Genomic DNA, 19058 nt, shown 5'->3' with positions numbered 1-19058 from the left:
AAATCCCCCCTGTAGTATACAGCTTATAGTAGACACAGCTATCAAATTACTGGAAATTTAAGAGCTAATTATCATGACTCAACTAATTCATATTTGTAACTATTTCTAACTTTTCCAGATTACCGTTCCAGGTTTGAAAACATCTTTGCATGAACAGCCCATGTGTTGCTGTACAAGAAACTCCATTGGTCCCCCACACAAGACCTCGTAGACTCTAGATCACCATTTGAAGAAAACTTGAAATATTTGAAGAATATTTGAAGTAAACTGAAAATGGGGTCTGATACACACATACCACCTAATTTTTAGGGCTCTGATCCTGAACAGATTAATTAAACTTGTTATTGCTGGACATAAATTTTGCCATTTGAGTCAACAGATCACTCGAGTGGCTAAGTATTAGCAAAATAAAAGCTTTTAGCATGTGAAGTGGTGAACACCAAAAGAAAAGGCTGATAGCAAATCATTAATTTTTACCTTTGTTTTTTAAACCGCTTATCAAATATTCACCAGTTCCATCAAACAGTAACCAAAAAGAAGAGAGAAAAAAAGAATGACAAAAAGAATAAGATGCTTTTTCTGATTGTTTTGAAAACTCCCAGGACTCGCACAAACATTTTACACGCATGAGTAAGCTTTTGTTTAAAATGAAGCATCCATAAGATAATTAGTTTTAAAAGGTGTGTCAACTTCAGGTATATTTTTTCTTGAACTGGCAAGCTGCTGTCATCTGTGACAAATTACCCAAAGGCATTAGATCAAAAAATATTACAGCATTTATCCAATCTACTATTTTTAAACTGTTCTTACCCGACTTCAGCATTATTTTTCTCTTTCGCCATGTGGAAATTGCCGAGCAAATAGGGTACCGTGTTTATAAACCAAGGAAGAGCTATCGTACAAAACAACAAGCATTCTTTGCCAGTCATATGCTTCTACAGATTTTCAGTATAATTTGACCTCTCAAAATGGATAAATGATACAATACCAGCATGATATCCAAGGAATTAGGCAGTATCATTCTCATTAAGGTTGTGCCATTAACCCCTGCACAGAGTGTACAGAAAATTTAGGCTCAAATGATGTATTTCTAGATATTGGTAGAAATTACAGTTCTCTAGAATCAGATTATAATTACATAGGATTGCAAATTGTACGTTTGTCAGTTCCTCAAAACAAAATGGCTATCAAAATCTGCAATTCTAATGGCTGTTTTCATGCTAAATACAGATACTGAGAACACTGCAGTTCATTTACCAATTAAGACAAAAATTGTTTATCTTGTCCTTTTCTTCTCTTTTCTCTAAGATTCAGGCATATTATGAAACCACAGAAAGACAAAGATACGTTCACTAGCCAGAAATAAAGTTGGAAAAAAAATCTATTGACTCTTTACTTACTGCATAGAATAGACAAACTCTCCTTTTTAAAACATAATTCAGATGTACAGAAAATTGGGTATCACTGTGTTGGTTTTTTTTTTTTGTTTGTTTCTTATTACTTCCTTTGTTTTTTAAAGGAAAGATGAATGATAGTTCTACACTGAATTTCAACCTGGGAATTCAACCTGTGGAGCTTAAACCAATCTTCAATACTCATATTCTGCATGTTTACAACTTGTCAAAAATAGCTTCAAGAAAGAAAGAATAACCAGAATCTAGATTTGTGTAAATGTCACTTTCCATGTATTCAGAAAAAAGTGCAAATTGTTTCCCACCCCAAATGTTTTAATAATATTTTTTTTAAGTCTGTATAAAACCTCCTCTATTTTTAATTTCAAAACCAGTACAGCTTTAGAGAGGTGTCACTGATGAGAGCCAGGCTCTTGGTAGCAGATTTGTTTAAGCATGACAGAAACAGGTCCTGAGGTAATTCAAGATACTACAGGTCTTGGATTTTGTGCCTTCAATTTTTTAACAAAGAAAACAAGCATAATGTAATTTGCTTCAGTGTGTCTTTTAAAAAGCCTAGAGATAAACCATCTTTGGGTTTGTGCAACTAAACAGATCACAGCTGAAGTAGGTCAGGTTAACTTCTAAAGAAAGGTTGTGTTGACAAACAGTACCGAAGTTTATCAGCACTTTTTTGTGGATACAAACGCACAGTAAAACTTACAAAACTAGGAGACTGACAAGCTTGTGTTTACTTGTGAAGGCTGGAGGATTAAGACATAAAGGGTTTTTATTGAACAAAGAGCTGTTCAGGTGCTGTGACACCAGTAGTGAACCATTACAGGCAAGGGCTTTTCACCATCCTTTTCATTTTTTTTTTTTGATATGTGGCTGAAGTTGCCATTTTAATTATTCCAATTCACCTGCTCAGATGCCTGTTAGCAACAATTGCAGCAAAATCGATCCCCACCAGGGACAGAAGGGCCACATCCAGCCTTGTCGGTAGACACACTCCTGAGCCTGATAGTTCCCTCCAATGGAACATCTTCAATTAAAATGTGAGTAAAATGTGAACAGAAATGTGTGATTATCAGACTAGTTGTTGATTTTCTAGAGGAGGAAGCAAATCATACCATGCAAGTAGAATTTAGTTTAAAACATCTAGGTCTTTGTCAGAGAAGTATTTAAGTTTTCTTCTCTATCTCACTTAAAACATGTGTATTAATGCTATATTTTGCATAAAAGTAGAAAACAGAAAGCAGTGAACAAGTGCATCTCTGGAAGTTTCAAGAAGAATTCTCATTCACAGGGATTCTGTAATAAAAACTGACCAGAGCACCCAGACTTCAAATTCATTTACTGACAATTCAGCATCTGTATAATGAGGGGTTTTGTCTGGTTTCTTAAGGAAGAAAGACTTACATGTTCATAATGTCTATTATTTTTTTTCTTCAGTTGATTAATTTCAACCAAAATTAAAGAGCGGTACATCTTTCTAAGTCCGACAGATTTTGTGATGAAGGTGGTAGCTGGGTAGAAGCAGAGACCTTAAATGGCCTCTCTGTGGAAAGGAAGGTTTTGGGCTCAGATAAATAATATTATTAATGAGAATCCACACAAGAAAACATTATGAATGACAGCTATAGGAATTCTGACTTCGAAAGTTGTACTGACCCTAGGATCATTTCTTATGGGTATGTGCAGAACGTCTGTGCCAACCTCAACACATTATGAAGAAAGTTTACTGTGTTCATTTTTTTCTTGTCTACACGTGTATAGTTCTTATTATCTTAATTAGATTCCTTATAAACAGAAATACAAAGGAAATAAAAAAGATAATCTGTTTTAGAGGCAATAAGGATGGAAGTGGAAGACAAAGCAAATGTGATTCCTTCCCTGATCTCACTACTGAGTTTTTATCCTTCTGCTGCATGTGCAGTGTCCCCATCGGTGACACCAGGGTAACACACAGGTCTCTGCACGGCCAGGTGCTGCACCACAGCTCCACATCAAGGTGCATCCAGAGCACCGAGGGACTCGTAGCACTCAGCTCTCAAACCACGGCCGCCCCATAACCCACCAGGTGTGTGCCAGGAAAAGGAGACAACAGTTGGAATGAGAAGCAAGCACACGTACTCTCCGAGAGAGGAAGCTGTATCAGGCAAAGCTGGAGATGTCTTTTAACCATATCAGATATAATTAAACCACTTCTGGCACTGTGGGAACATATTTCCAAATGCATTTGAGTAAAGCAGAAAGTATCATTTTAGCTGTTGGACCATTAAAAAAAAAAAAGAGTGAAAATAAGATCCCCCTTTGGGTCTAATCAACACACACATACCAGCAGATGTTTTTCTACTCCTCTCAGATGAATATGTATGACTGTGTATCTTCTCGTTTCTTTACTGAACACTAATTGCCTACTGCACAAAATGTCTAATTGCTGCAGCATGTGATCACTGTTATTTGCACATTTGTCATAGCTCTCATATTTCAACGCACAAGCCATGAGTTTGTGTTTGTTGTAGGACACGAGGTTACAAGGTGAGCCATTTCAGCCTGCAGGATCATCCACTGAGCGTCAATCAGCTTCATTCTGTCAGGTTCGGAGGGCTCTGTTTCCTTGCTCTGTCAGGACCCAGCCAAAACTGCAACAGCATGAGGAGGACTTCAGTCGAGGAATTATGGAAAGAAAGCTGCTGGCACGAGTAAGCCAGAAACACGTAAGACAACAACAGCTTCGTCTACATGACCCTTCTGAAGTGTTTACCATTCTGGGATAGCATTGTACTCCAGTGCACATGCTCTTTATCCATGGAAAGCTGGGAGCATGCAGCCTGCTGCTCTGGACTGCCAGCCCCACGATGGTGACCGCAGCAGCGACCAGAGCCTGCTTGCCCACAGGGCTGAAGATATATGGCCTTGCAAACCATGCAGCTCCCCAGGCAACACTATTTTTTTTTTTTTTTTAATTTAGGTTGGAAAGGACCTTTAAGATCATCGAGTTGAACTGCTAACAGTGCCAAGTCCACTGCTAAATCATGTCTTTAAGAACCTCATCTACGTGTCTTTTAAACACCTCCAGGGATAGTGACTCAACCACTTCCCTGGACAGCCTGTTCTAATGCCTGATAACCCTTTCCGTGAAGTTTTTCCTAACATCCAATCTGAACCTCTCCTGGTGAAACCTAAGGCCATTTCCTCTCATCCTATCACTCATTACTTGGAAAAAGGGACCAACACCCTCCATACTACAACCTCCTTTCAGGTAATCGTAGGCAGCGATAAGGTCTCCCCTCAGCCTCCTTTTCTTCCGGCTAAACAGCCCCAGTTCCCTCAGCCACTCCTCATCAGATTTGTGCTCCAGACCCCTCACCAGCTTTGTTCCCTTCTCTGAACTCTCTCCAGCACCTCAATGTCTTTCTTGTAGTGACGGGCACAAAACTGAACACAGGATTCAGAGTGCGGCCTCAGCAGTGCTGAGTACAGAGGGACGATCACTGCCCTGGTCCTGCTGGCCACACTATTCCTGATACAAGCCAGGATACTGTTGGCCTTTTTGACCACCTGGGCACACAGCTGGCTCATGTTCAGCCACTGGCAACCAACACCACCAGGTCCTTTTCTGCCAGGCAGCTTTCTAGCCACTCTTACAGTTGGCCTCAGCCCATCGACCCATCCTGACCAGATCTCTCTGTAGAGCCTTCCTACCCTCCACCAGACCAAAACTCCCACCAAACTTGGTGTTGCCTACAAACTTAGCAATGGTGCACTCAATCCTCTCATCCAGATAACTGATAAAGAGATTAAACAAAACTGGCCCCAATGCTGAGCCGTGGGGAACACCACTCGTGACCGGCCACCAACTGGATTTGACTCCATTCACCACAACTCTTTGGGCCCAGCCATCCAGCCAGTTCTTCACCCATCGAAGAGCACACCCATCTAGGCCATGAGCTGCCAGTTTCTCCAGCAGAATGCTGTGGGAAATGGTGTCAAAGGCTTTACCAAAGTCTAGGTAGACAACACCATCAGCCTTTCCCTCAAACACTAAGCAGGTCACCTTATCACAGGGGCAGATCAAGCTAATCAAGCAGGACCTGTCTTTCATAAACCCATGCTGACTGGACTTGATCACCTGGTTGTCCCATATGTGCTGTATGATGGCATTCAGGATGATCTTTTCCATGACCTTCCCTGGCACCGAGGTCAGACTGACAGGTCTGTAGTTCCTCAGATCCTCCTTCCAGCCCTTCTTGTAGATGGGCGTCACACTTCCCAACCTCCAGTCAACTGGGACATCCCTGGTTAGCCAGGACTGCTGATAAATGATGGAATGTGGCTTGGTGAGCCACATCTGCTTTGCCCTGCTCCCATGTGCTGACAGAAGGACCTTTGCTTGAATCTGCAAATCTGCTTTAGAAAGACTTGATGACAGTTCCTGGATGGAAGCACAGACCTGAAATCCTGATCAAATATTTATCTGCTTTATGATTATGAAAAGATTTAATTTAAGAAGAGCTGGAAAATAAGGAAATATTGCCATTGACTTACTGACAAATTCAACCCAACCAATATTATGTCCAGGCACCCTCCCAGCAGCACACGCTATTCTCCCCAAAACCAACATTAGCCATTTGATAGCTCACTGGACAGAACACTGCAGATCAAATTTCCAGATACAGGGGACTCACATAAAAAGGGGAAGAATGTCACAAACAATCTGAGTAAGTTTCCTGAAGTATTCGGTATCATGAGAATACAGAGGTAGGCATTTTGTGATGTAAAAAGAAAACAAATGTCTTTCATTTCACAAAGTAAATAACTTAGGGAATTATTAATAGTGAATCAATCATTGTTAGTTATAGACCTATTCTAATGAAGTGAAAATAAAAAATACAGAACAATATCATAGCCATTTTAACAAAAACTTAGCAACAAGAGTGAAGTCATCGCGTGCACAGTGAAAATAAAAATCATACAGAACACCACCTTTCTATTTACTATTTATTGCAATAGCCAGTCATGTTTGGCATTGTTAATCCAAGTCCACAGTAAATGCAATTGCAGAGCCAGCTGTAAACTGAAACCTTTTGGGCTGAATTTTCATCCCAGCACACAGAGAGTTGCTTTGAGAACTCCTTGCATTGTCAATTTGGCACATTTACAATTCATCATGCAATGCAGTGAAAACTTCTATGCCTCTAACGTATCTTACATTTTTCTTCAGAATAAGCTTTTTTTCAGAGGAGAATGAGTTGTTCTTGCCAAAGAACACATAAAAACTGCAACGTGTTATACACTGTTTGTCATTTTGACTGGGCAGCACAATAGTCACTCTTCTTCCTTCTCTCCCCACCACGTTATTTTCAACAGAAGCTTCACATTTTCAAATAGGCTCATGATGAGGAAATAACGTGAGCAAAGAATCAGAGTGACCCTGAGCACTCTTGAAAATCCAGCCACAGGCTCTTCAAGGCTCCCTATGTAGCATTACATTCCATCCTTTGAAAGGCCTGTACCAGCGTAATGCTACGATACAGCTCTTTTGCATGCATTCCTAAATCTTGCATTACAAAATCTTTATATTTTAATGGAATGCAACAATCAATAAACTGAAAGTCCAGCAACTGGATAGTCATTTCCAATGAGCTCCTAGTTGCTTTTACTATCTCCTTCAGTTTTGTTATGGCTTACATTATTTGGTACCACTTCCATGAAGTGATGGCTCTCAGAAATTGTATTTTATTTAAGTAAAATTAATTTTCTAAGACCTAAAATCTTCCATACCAAGTCTAGAGTTCACTGATTCTTTTGCCAGAAATCTTTGTAAAAGAATACAAATTTATCAAATCTAAACTTTGTAAACTCAGTGACCTCCTGACTTCCAGGGTAAAATTTCAGGAGGATGGGGGGGACAAGCCCAGCCCGCACCAACAAATAACCTGAAAGGACAGGCACTCATCTGAAGTATTAGAAATACCTTTCTAAGGAATACAACACACAGGGCAAAGACTTGAACACTTGAACTTGCATATCCCACTTTGCAGGCTATGAGAATGTAATTTCACCTTTTTTCCAATAGAATAATCTGGAAATCATTCTAACACAGAGTGCAAAGTACTGAAAAACGTTTTTCTTTCCAATACTAAGAACAACCTCTATCTTGCAAAGCCTCAAGCATATAGCATTAAATGAATAAATAACAGAAGGTGCCTGAGAATCAAAACAGGAAGGAAGAAGGGACAGAAGGAAGGAAAGGAGAAAGGGAGAACCTTTCATTTCATTTAAATTTCTCCTGTGCTGTTTTTTCTTGATCTTTAAAAACTATGAGTGATCTTCAAGCCCCAAGGAAATCATTAACCATTTTTCAAGCTGCATCAACAGGGCCAGAAAGCTACACTATATAACTATTTGAAGTAGATAACATTTAAAAGGCAACTTCCAGGATGCCTCAAACTTCTAGCAATGTCATGGTCTTTTTGCACGGGTATGATGGCCCAGTTTCTCTAGGTATAAATTCAGTATTCCATAATTAATATATCTGGCATATCTAAGAAGAATTACCCTAGTATTTTGAAAAGCAAGAGGCCAGGTTAGGTCACTCATAGGTAGCTAGTGCTTTTAAGAGCTGAAAATTAACAATCTTAGTTTAGACCAAATAATTAATTTTAAATTAAAAGTTACATTAATATTGTGAACTGTGCTATGACAGATACCCAGCTAGCTGTAAACAAGCTAACACATATACTGGAAATGATTTATCTATGGTAGTCCCTGGCTCCTCACAGACTGAACTGCATTGCTCCTCAGAGGAGTAAATCACTTCTGCATTTCTGATGATGTTGTACAGCTTTCCGGGTCTGTGTCGGCTCATGTGCAGCTCGGCCAAGTGTCCCTCTACTGCAGTGAAGTATGCAGCTTGGACATACCACAGAGATCAAATACAGAAGGAAAGAATTCAACCAACTCAGCAGCAAGCCAAACTACAGGGTTCTCCGTGTCTCCACCATTGCACAGATCTAATGATACACCATACACAAAGGCACCTGAGCTCTGCCTTAAGGACAGGCAATAAAACGAAGCTAGTCTTACCCTAGGGCAAGCACAAAAACTTCCTCTAAAACCTTGGACCTCACTTTTTAAATCTGCAGCAACATCCAGTGAAGTGATTTAAAATCCAGTTGCCTGGAAGAATCAATTATCAAGGTCTGACTCACTCGTGTGTAGAGACGTCTTTAATGTTATTTAATGCAGCAGTACAGGTGCAGTGTCCCAAAAGATGCATTATTTACCCTTATAACTAACCTGAACCTTTAGGTAGGCATATAAGAGTTCATACAAATAGGTCTGCAAAAGATTGTTTAATGGAAATTCACGCTTCTGGCTTGAGCCTTGAGATTTATATCTGCCAAAAATAGTGGGATGCATTCCAAGGTACAGAAAGCATCTTAGTCTTTCAGTTGTCACTCAGCCTGACATGAGCAGTTAGTCTAAGGCATTGTCCACACCAGTTATCTATTCTTTAATTTCTACAAAACATCCAATATCGTCCTCAGTTTTCCAGAAGGGAGAAATGCAACATGATGCAATGTAGTTGTTTTGGTTTTTGTTACTGCAGACAAGTGAAAATGTTGCTGTAGGTATTGGTTAGGAGCAACCTGCTCTGGAAAAAAGAGAGACCACTTTTCCTTACACTTCTGGCTGTGGCACAGGTACCATTAACAGAAATACCTAGCCTTTATCTTTATTCATTTTGCTTTCAAACGGATACCACATTCAAAAGACAGACCTCTTTTGATCCCTTTCCTAAACATGGATGAAATACAGACATATCTGTATTTCACTTGCAGATACAACTTTCAGCTTAGTCATAATTTGAAGCTAATCAAGGAATTTCTTCATCTTGTAATTTCTCACCTGCAGGTAGTTAGAACTGTGATTACGATTACAATTACCATTAAAAACTTCATCCTGTGGTTTCATTACCTGTGTCAAATGAGTTATATTAATTACAAATTATGATATTCACAGACTTGTGTTAACATGCGTCTCAACAGGAACCATGAGCTTTCCACTGAAATCTGCAATTCAAGACTTAATTGCGGTAAACATCTACAACTCAAGCTAAAACTCAACTTCATGAAAGAATGGCTTGGGCACTTCTGTTGTCAGAGAGTGAGGTAAGTATGACCCTCACAAACAAAGTGCCCTCACACATTCATATTAATCACAGAATCACAGAATGTCAGGGATTGGAAGGGGCCTCAAAAGATCATCCAGTCCAATCCCCCCTGCCGGAGCAGGAACACCCAGATGAGGTTACACAGGAAGGTGTCCAGGCAGGTTTTGAATGTCTGCAGAGTAGGAGACTTCACAACCCCCTGGGCAGCCTGTTCCAGTGTCTGTCACCCTCACTGAGAAGAAGTTTCTTCTCAAATTTAAGTGGAACCTCCTGTGTTCCAGTTTGAACCCATTACCCCTTGTCCTACCATTGGTTGTCACCGAGAAGAGCCTGGCTCCATCCTCGTGACATTCACCCTTTATATATTAGTAAACATTAATAAGGTCACCCCTCAGTCTCCTCCAACCTAAAGAGACCCAGATCCCTCAGCCTTTCATGTATACAGCCTTTAATGTATACAGACCACTTGCCATTATTTGCTCAGCTAAAACGTGAGCTCAGAGAGGGTCACGGAACCACCCTGATTCCCTTTCAAGAAAATAGAAAGGCTCTTGTGGCACCTCATTGTGACTCATGCCCACGAGCAAGCACACAGCTGCACGTACAGCAGAGGGTGGTGTTGGACCTGACAGTGTCCCTGCCTCCAGGTGCCAGGTACAGCAGCAGCATCCGAGACCCGCAACGTTCTTGTCCTGGCAGAAGCAGTTACTGGCCTCTGCTGCATAAGGCCCTACTGCATTTCCCCAGAGGAAGTGTTTTAAACTAGGTCACTTCTTCCCTTTATGAATAAATGATAGATAAATCTGTAATCTCCCAATTTATTAGCAATCCAAAAGTATGAAAACTACCTCTGCTGTAATCACTGAAAAGGAAAGGTATATTTTAGCTTCTTATTAAGGTAAAATAAGAAAATACAAATACATTTAGTAAATAATTTAGTTACAAGGCAAACTAAGCATTAAAAGACCTTCCTAAATATCACAAAGCTACACAACACAGAGAGAAACCAAAATTATTTAGTAAATGATCCACAATACACCCACTGTTACACGTGTTACTGAACACATAAAAAGCAAAAAAAAGCTATGTTACTACTAAGTATTAGATAAAACAAGCTAGTCTAAAACAGCTATGGTGGGGGGCGGGGGGGGGAATGTTTATTTTTTTATCGTGTATACTCATCCACTCATCCTGTTCCAAAACAATTACTCCAGTCTTTCCACCTTCTCCCATAGTTACCTTCGCACATTCTAGACGCCCTTCTCTGCGAGCACATCGCTGTCTCTAGTTAAGTCACTAACCCATTCCTGTTTTCTTAAGAACAGGATACTTAAAAGAAGCTAATGATCATATGTGTGTAACAAAAGTGAAACTACACCAACAATCACCCTGATCTCTTCGCTTTTATTTTGTGCCCTTTCGTACCTACCTTCACGACCGAAAATTCCTCAGACTGAAGACTGTCTTGCTGTATACCTGCATACTATTAGCATTATACAATCAATAACAGAGCCCAGAGAGGTGTTATATTCTCAGCTGAGAGTCCTCAGAACTTGCTTCTATCATCCTGCCACTATGTCATGATAAAAGAGATGGCAAAACTGCAAGAGAGCAGTTCTTCAGTTCCCCACCAGCACCGAGAAGGGCAGCTCCTAATCCCAGTTACTGGCCTTCATACACTGCAGTAACAAAAGCTCCAGCAAGACGTGAGATATAAATTAAACACTGTTTTTAACAACCATGCCTAAAGCTTTGAATAATCTGCTGCAAATACTGAAATTAATTCTCAATAATCTGAAAAAAAATCGGCTTAAAAAATTGCAAAGAGTACTAACTCTTAAGTAATACAATGAGAAATTGGAATGGATTTACTCAAGTTACAATAAAATACAAATTAAAGAGCAAACATTTACAAAGAAGGGTACCATACAGCTGGCAAGACAGAATATTATTTTCATGAATAATCTCAAAGTGGGAAAGAGAGAAGAAAGCAAAAAAGAGGCAAGGAGAGGAAGATGTAGGGACGAATGGCAAAAAGAAATCTGTTCATAAAGAGAAAGAACAGAAAGGCGTGAATTAGAAAATAAGTCATTAGTATGAGTGGAAGAGGAACGAAGAGGAAGTGTGAAAAGAATCCAGCTCTTTGGAATGGCAGTTTTTAGTTATTAATAGAAAGTACCAGCTTCCAGAAAAGCTGCTGTATGTCTAAATGGATGCTACTTTGAGGAAAGTCCAAAAACCCTCAGGCATAAGAGTCAAAACTGTCCATATCCCCTTGCTGGCTGTGACCCAAATCTGGCACAGATGGCTTGTAAATGATTGTCACTGCCAGAAACCTGCAAATGATTGTCGCTACCAGAAACCCACTGGCCTATTATGAAATGAGTTTTAGTCTCAGTCTGGATGTTGACACTGCGAAGGTGTTCGGAGGTCACGATACTATCGGACGGTGCAGCCGCTGACCTGTCATATGGCCCCAAGTGCACCCTGCAAAGAGGTGGCAAAGCCCTTCGACCCTGTACTTAAATCCACCTTGGGCACACTGCAAAGCACAGGACGACCGGGTTTCACCCCCAGCTCTGCTGCTGATCTCCCTTGAGCCTTGTCCCATTTCCATGTAAGCCAATTCCCCGCAACTTCCACAGATCTCTGTTTCCCTCACTGGTAAAACTGAAGTGGTAAGTTTATTTTCCTCCCTCTCTTTTCTGTCTAGTTGATTTAGGCTATCAGCTTCAGGGTAGCAATTGCCTCTGCCAATGCGCTTGTACGGTTCCCTAACACTGATGCTGGGCCGAGCGGGGCTTTGATCTCAGCTGGAGTCTCCATGCACTACATCAGTAACACCTACATTAAAGCACAGACCCCCATTAAAGGAGAGCTCTAACTTAAACACTTTAAAAGCACACGACTAGGCTAATTTTGTGCATCGCAATAACCTGAGACAAGACAGCCTAATTTAGGAGACACACGCTCTTTGTATCCTTTTCTTTAGAAAAAGCAGCACTCTCATCAATTATCGATGCCGGTCCCCACAGCGGCAGCTGCGTGCTCGCCCGCACTGTGATGCACTCGGCTGCAGCGGGGCGAGCGCTCGACCTGCACTGCTGCCTTTAGAACGGCCGGGTTCAGCGGTAGATAACATCCAAATACCTCAAATCAATGCGTAGACAAATGAGTGGGACACCCTCGGTCTTCAAGCCTGTTCTTCTTCCAGGAATTGTTTACCCATCACACTTTCTGAAATCTTCTCATCTGCTCTAATTGCCACGATTCATGAATTTACAACTCAGCTGTGCTCCACAATTTTCATCCAACTGTAATCCTTCACTTTGCAAATTAATAAATAGTGACTGCTTATAGCTGCAATATCCAAGCACAGCCTTAAAACTTCAGAGCAAATTCGTAAAAGCTACAAAATTTGAGTATAATAAAAACTGTCACAAATAACGGTGTATTATTACCATCATCATGTACATATCAGGATGTGTTATGCCCCTGCAGATGCCTGCTGTGTATTCTGCTTTAGACAGTGTCCTCCATGCAAAGGGCCAGACCCCGCGGCAGAGTTCGTGGGCTCCCCTGGGGCTGTGCCGGGTTTATCACACAAACCACGGCTCAGGGGAACTGCACAGATGCTTCACACACAACTCGGGAAGTGCAGCAAATTTACTCCTATGTGGACTGCACTTTTCAGCTGACAATATTTATATATTTCTCATCAAACAGGCTAGGTGGTTTTGTAAATGCTGCTTTTTAAATTATAATATTGTTATATTTATTGTTAAAGATCCGGGCCCTTGCTGCGACTGAGTGTATTGATACTTTTATCTTAGCTAGCAACAGTTTCATTTAACTGTAGTTACGTAGTACAAAGAATGTGTTTGCTTATTCAAGACACGCCAGCATAAAATAAAAATGAATATGTTCAGAAATTCTATAAATTAAAAATAAGTTCAGGAAAAATACATAAAACCAAAACATATTTTTGAACAAAAAAGCTGAACTCCTGTGAATCTGTAATGACTCCCAGATACTTCTGCTTTGTATTTTCTACTGGAAGCTCCTGAAGGATATCAAAGGAGAACACTACTGTGCTTGAGAACATAACTGCTCAAGAAGCTGCATCTTCACCACCATCAGGAACCACTTTTGGGGCTGTGGGCAGCTGCATGAACTGCAACTGATTTTTTACTGGAGTCTAAACTGTTTTGATTCTTCATGATAAAGGACATAAAAATTGTTAAAAACAGGCTCAATTTAAAGAATTCCTAACTCGCTGTACCTGGTGTGCAGTTTCATGTAGGTGCTTAATCAAACGCTTGAACTTCTTTCTATGAAACGGTTTCGTGAAAATAAATGCAATATATTTACTTTCAGAAAATATTTCCTCAGTTGTATTTCATAACATTAGCCAACTCAAATCCCACCATCCTATGACTATTAGTGTTTCAAAAGCAGAATACGTAAGAGAAGAAAAGACATTAAAGACAAAATGACAAAATCACAGATTCACAAATAACATGAATCTTTTATCCATCTCAGCATGAAAAAGCTAGCACTGGCACTGAAAGAATTGCCTGCTATTTTTTGTTAATTCACCCAAAATGTTCTCAGCATCTTAAAAGTAGAAGTATAATCTGTCTTGTGAGTTTTGGACATGCAGGTGGATTGCTTAATGAGTTGTGCACAATAGACATGGAACTGATTCCCTCTGGCTCATCTCACTTGTAAAGAAAAATATGACATTTTACCAAAGAAAAAAACACTTCTCTGCCTGAATGAATTCAAGTGTATAGCTGCACGCACGTTTGATTCCTCGGAGGAACGACGTAGGTTTAGGAGTCATGCTACCATTTTAAAGTCTGTGCCAAAGCTGAAACAGCTTTGCCAAGCTCCGAGTTGGGCTCACAGCATTTTCTAGCACACCGTACACCTGCGAGGCTCAGGCCACCTCACTTCCTCACATACCCAGGCATGCCCAACAGCCCACGCTCTGTCCCCCACGCAAGCAGCTGTGACATTGTTGGCTGTCACATACCACTCAGGCCATAAAGAAGGTGAGGAACTTTCAGAATCAGCAACCATTGAACCCATGACAGTAAACAATCTGAAGCAACAGAGCAGATAAGTGTGGTTTATTTTGCTCTGAGAGATGAACTATTCCAAGGGATGCACGTCAGGCCCCTCCCCCGCCTTGTGTATTCCACTCCTACCAAATGGTACTTTGATCTAATTTGCTAATACACTGTTTTCATGTGTAATCTCAGTCACATATGCATTCAGAAACTATTGTTTCCTGGGTAGGTCGGTCTAGGGGATCCTGGAGGATGCTTTAAGTGAACAAGTTAAAGCAGATTTGCAATGATATACATCTAATTCAGGAATTTGCTCTGAAGACTGCAAAGTCAGTCAACTTCTTGAGAGAACTCTATGTTAGAAGCCTAAACAAAGGCACTTCAGAGCAGAAGCATGGTTTATTTGCCTTTTGGTTTGGGGCAGTCCTCAGCAGTTTCTGGCCATAAATATATGGTTCGCATGCCAGAATAATATTATATTAGAAGAGACATGAGTATCATCAGATCTGTGTTTCCCTGAAGATCTAATACTTTGACTCCTTTTGCTTCTCTGAACGGCACTGAGCAGAAACAGAAGAGATGTTTTATTAACATTTCCTTCTTGAAGGCCACTGCTACAAAAGCCATGAGCAAACTTTCTGTGTTGGCCTCTGCAGAGCCCTGCATACAGTGAGAGAACGGAGAAACAGTTCCTCTGCTGCTGGGAAGAGCCACGAACAGCTGTTCAGCTGGTATTTTTGCCTTCATTACAAGGCTTTGGATTGCATCAGAATGTATCCACTAGTCATTTTTGAAGCCTTATTGCCAATTCCTTACGTCTTTTCAAAACACGTGGTCTGAAAGAGCTACAGAAGAGAGAGTGGCAGTATTCTCGGGTTCACTGTAATCAGATTTCTTTCTTTCTTATTCTTCTATTGATTAGAACTATCACGCACACAGGTTAAAACAGCAGACTTCCACTTCTGCATCTATAATTCTACTTTTTTCTCTGTATTAATAAAGTGTTTTATTTGTGCTTATGCTGCACTCATTGCAGCATATGGTTGCTGCAAAATTGCCATTTAGAATGGGGCAAACTACAACCAACCTGCTTAAACAGCTGTCTTTGTTTTAAAACACAATCTGTAAATATTTTTAATGTCATGTTTCTCTAGAGAAAAAGTTTAGCTTACTGTATCTACCTTGTTTTATTCAAACAAATGAAACAAACATGCTTGTCTGTCTTCTCCAGAACACCTTTTAAAAACACCCGTGATTTCTTTCTGCAATAATTCAGTTCAAAAAGATACTTTACTGAAAACTAAAAAAAAACCCATAAAATTAACATTACTCGGAACAGCCGATTCAGAAATGGCTTTATTATTGCTCCACAGCACGGCCCATCCCGCCCGGAGCCGAAACCTTTTTGGCTCGCTCCCTCCCAGACCGGCAAGTCAGAAACGGACTATTCTCATATTCCAGCAGCAAACGCTGCCGCTCCGACAGCGGGCGCTCGGGAAGGGCACGGCCGAGCCGACCCCAGCCCCGCAGGGCGGAGGCAGCAGCGCGGACGCTCCGCAGGGCGAGCGGGGCCCCGCAGCCCGGCCGGGCCCGCAGCGCGGAGCCGCCGCTGACGCACGGGCTGGCGGGCAGCAGCGGCGGCTCCCGTAGCTTATGGCAACGGCGGAGCCAATGGCAGCCGGCAGCCCGGCGCTGCCATGGCGATCCCGCTCCTCGCCATGGCGGCACCACCTGCCGCGGCCGCTCCGCCAGGACGCGGCAGCCGCGCCCGGCCCGGCCCGGCGCCCCCCCGGGCCGCTCTCGCTGGCCGCCGGCGGAAGGGGCGGCGAGCGCTCGCCAGCGCCCCGCGGGGTCGGGATGCCCGCGGCCAAGGGGCGACGGCCGCCACCGACGGCGCAGCGCTCCGCCCGCTGCCGCCCTGCCCGCCGGGGAGCCCGGTGGCGGAGGCACGGAGGGAAGCGCTCCCGCTACGGAGCGAGCGCGGCTCTTCCCAGCGGCGCTCCCGCTCCTCGCGGGCCTGACAGCTCTCCCCAGAGACCAGCCCCCGAACTTCGCGGAGCGGGACCGGTCCGAAGTTGGGAGGCGGGACCGGGGCACCCCTCCGAGAGCGCCCGCCGGCCGGCAGGCACGGGATCCGCCGCTTCCTCTCCGCGCCCCGGGTAGGGTCCAGCCGCCCCGACTCCGCCGCCGCGGCACCGGTTCTGGCGGCGACCCCCCGCCAAGGGGCAGCGGCTCCAGCCCAGGAACAGCCCCGGTCCCTCCGGCCGCCTCCCGCACCGCTTGCCCGCTGCCCCCAGCGGGGGTTCCCCCTACCTGTAGGGGATCCAGTCCGCCTGGTGCCTTGAAGTCATCTCTCCCCGGCGACGCTGCCCGGAGCCGAGGAGGCGAACGCGGCCGCTGCTGCCCGAGTCGGAACCCGCCACGGCGCGGGCAGCATCCTCCGTCCGGGGCGGGGGCGGACGGCGCGCCGGTTATCCCGGCAACGGCCGCAGAAACATCCCCCCGGGGAGGGCTCCCAGCGGCGGGCCGGGCTGCATGGGGAGGGGGGCGGCCGGGCGCAGCGGGAGGCGGCTCCCTGCCCTTCCTCCCTGCCCGGAGCGGCGGCTGAGTCGGGCACCGGAACGGGGGAGGGGGCTGCGGGAGGGGGGCGGAGGAAGGGCCAGCGGTGGGCAGGGAGAGGCAGGGCAGCAGCGCCGCGTCCCCGCTGCCGCTACCCGTCCGCCCCCCCGCTGCCGCCGCCGCGCTAAGGCATCGCCCGGGCGAGGCGGGCCGGGCCGAGCCGCCCTCCGCGCCGGGCCCGCCCCTGCCCCGTCAGCCGCGCCGGCACTGGGCATGTGCGGGGCGCCGCGGCCGGCGGGGCCGCGCTCCGGGGCGGGTAGCGGCGGAGCAACCCTGGCAGCCGGCTGGGGCGGCGGGGAGGTGCGAGGAGAGCTCCGTGTGCGCTTAGGCGCTTCTCAGTTCAGCCCTACCGGCAAAATCTATAAATTTCAGCGTTTGGACCCAAAATGGCTGAGGAGCCACGGCCTGGGGTCCATTAGTAAAAGCTTAACGCGGCCCTTAAGGGGAAATTCATGTTTTCTGTTTGCCAGCACAAGACTTGGTGCCTCACGGTGATGCGAAGCCGCTGGGATGCGGCGGCTGCAGCCCAGCTCGGCCAGCGCTGGAGCGGCCGCACGGCAGCAGTGCCTGGGGAAGCGTGGCTGAGGCTGAGGCTGGAGCACCGCACGGTCACGGCTCCCTTAGGAGCCCGGCTTCTGCTACACGAGGGTGTTAGACCACCCGCTCATCCTAGCAAGTCCAGCTTTGCGGCCACAGCAGAAGTTAAGGCCTTTTACACTACTGACCGTGTAAATCCCTCCTCCTCCTCCCCTCAGCCTGTGCCAGGCTATACACTAAGGAACACACACAGAAACACTTACAGAAACATTTCCTGACTTTGTGCAAAAAAAAAAAAAAAAAAAATCTGAAGAAAGAAGGAATTAGTGAAAGATAAGAACTAATGAAAAAGACAACGTCTATTTGCTTTGAATGCTGGCACTCTGGCCCCTAACATCTCAGAAGATTTGATGTAGGTAACAGCTGTACTGTGCATGGAGGAGAGGTTTAAAGAAAACACCGTTATGAGTGAGCTGAAGTCACCTTTTTGCACTGAACAGGCATTGTGGAATAAACCATCAAAGAGTTAACTGTGGCACCCACTATGTCCTGGAAAGGCCAAGATGGACAAGGGCACCTAAGTGACGAAGACGTGAAGCTCTGACCTGCTAAGCCATCCCCAAATTGCAGCGTTGGTTTTTCTGCTTGATGGCACGAATTCATGTGGAAGAAAGGTATGGTGCAGGCTATCTCACTGCAAGGTGTTGCAGAATTAGAAGGACAGGTGAACGATTAGGACTGTGGAAGGGTGCACATCTGAGCAGAGAGTGAAAAAAAACACGTTCACCTGAGAAAACAGAGATAGGGAGTTTAAAAGTGTCTAGCAATAGCAGATCAGAACAGCAAAAAAAAAAAAGAACTTTGATTCCCATGGGTTTGTAGCATAGAAAACAAGGAGACAATATTACCATTTAGCCAACTGAACACAGATTGAAGGAGATACTTTTTCACACAACATAACTCTTTGGTAGAGTTCACCACCAAAAAACATGACCAGGCCAGGAAGCCAACAAAAGTCAACAGAAGACGGCATGCTTACCAGATAACAGAAATGTTACCATGTTGTTCACTGTTTGAGAAGCTATTTTGTTTTAAATCCAGAAACCATTTAAACATTTTCCTGAAGCCAAAATGAGATCTGCCTTTAAGGAATAATTATCTCACATCTGTGTGGAAAAGATGATCCGCTGCTTTCTTGACCAGCATCAGGCATTGGACTTGAAAGACCACCAGTTCCAGTTGGGCACAATC

At 43.9% G+C, this 19058-nt stretch overlaps 1 protein-coding gene across 2 annotated transcripts in view; it reads right to left on the bottom strand.

Moving 5' to 3' along the window:
- TUB (TUB bipartite transcription factor) overlaps positions 1–17678 on the bottom strand; it is an 89909-nt gene extending 72231 nt beyond the window's left edge. The window contains exon 1 of one of the 2 annotated variants that reach the window (XM_082058658.1): positions 16965–17678. In XM_082058658.1, coding sequence (XP_081914784.1) covers positions 16965–17002 — 38 coding nt within the window. In that variant the 5' untranslated portion in view covers positions 17003–17678. The remainder of the gene's footprint in view (positions 1–16964) is intronic. The other variant, XM_082058659.1, reaches the window with a different exon arrangement.
- Positions 17679–19058: the final 1380 nt, after the last annotated feature.

Source organism: Streptopelia decaocto (genome assembly GCF_964273445.1).
Source record: "Streptopelia decaocto genome assembly, chromosome: 7".
NCBI classification, from domain to species: Eukaryota; Metazoa; Chordata; class Aves; order Columbiformes; family Columbidae; genus Streptopelia; species Streptopelia decaocto.
Note: the sequence above shows the minus strand (reverse complement) of the source record. Positions and strands in the feature narration are given on the sequence as shown.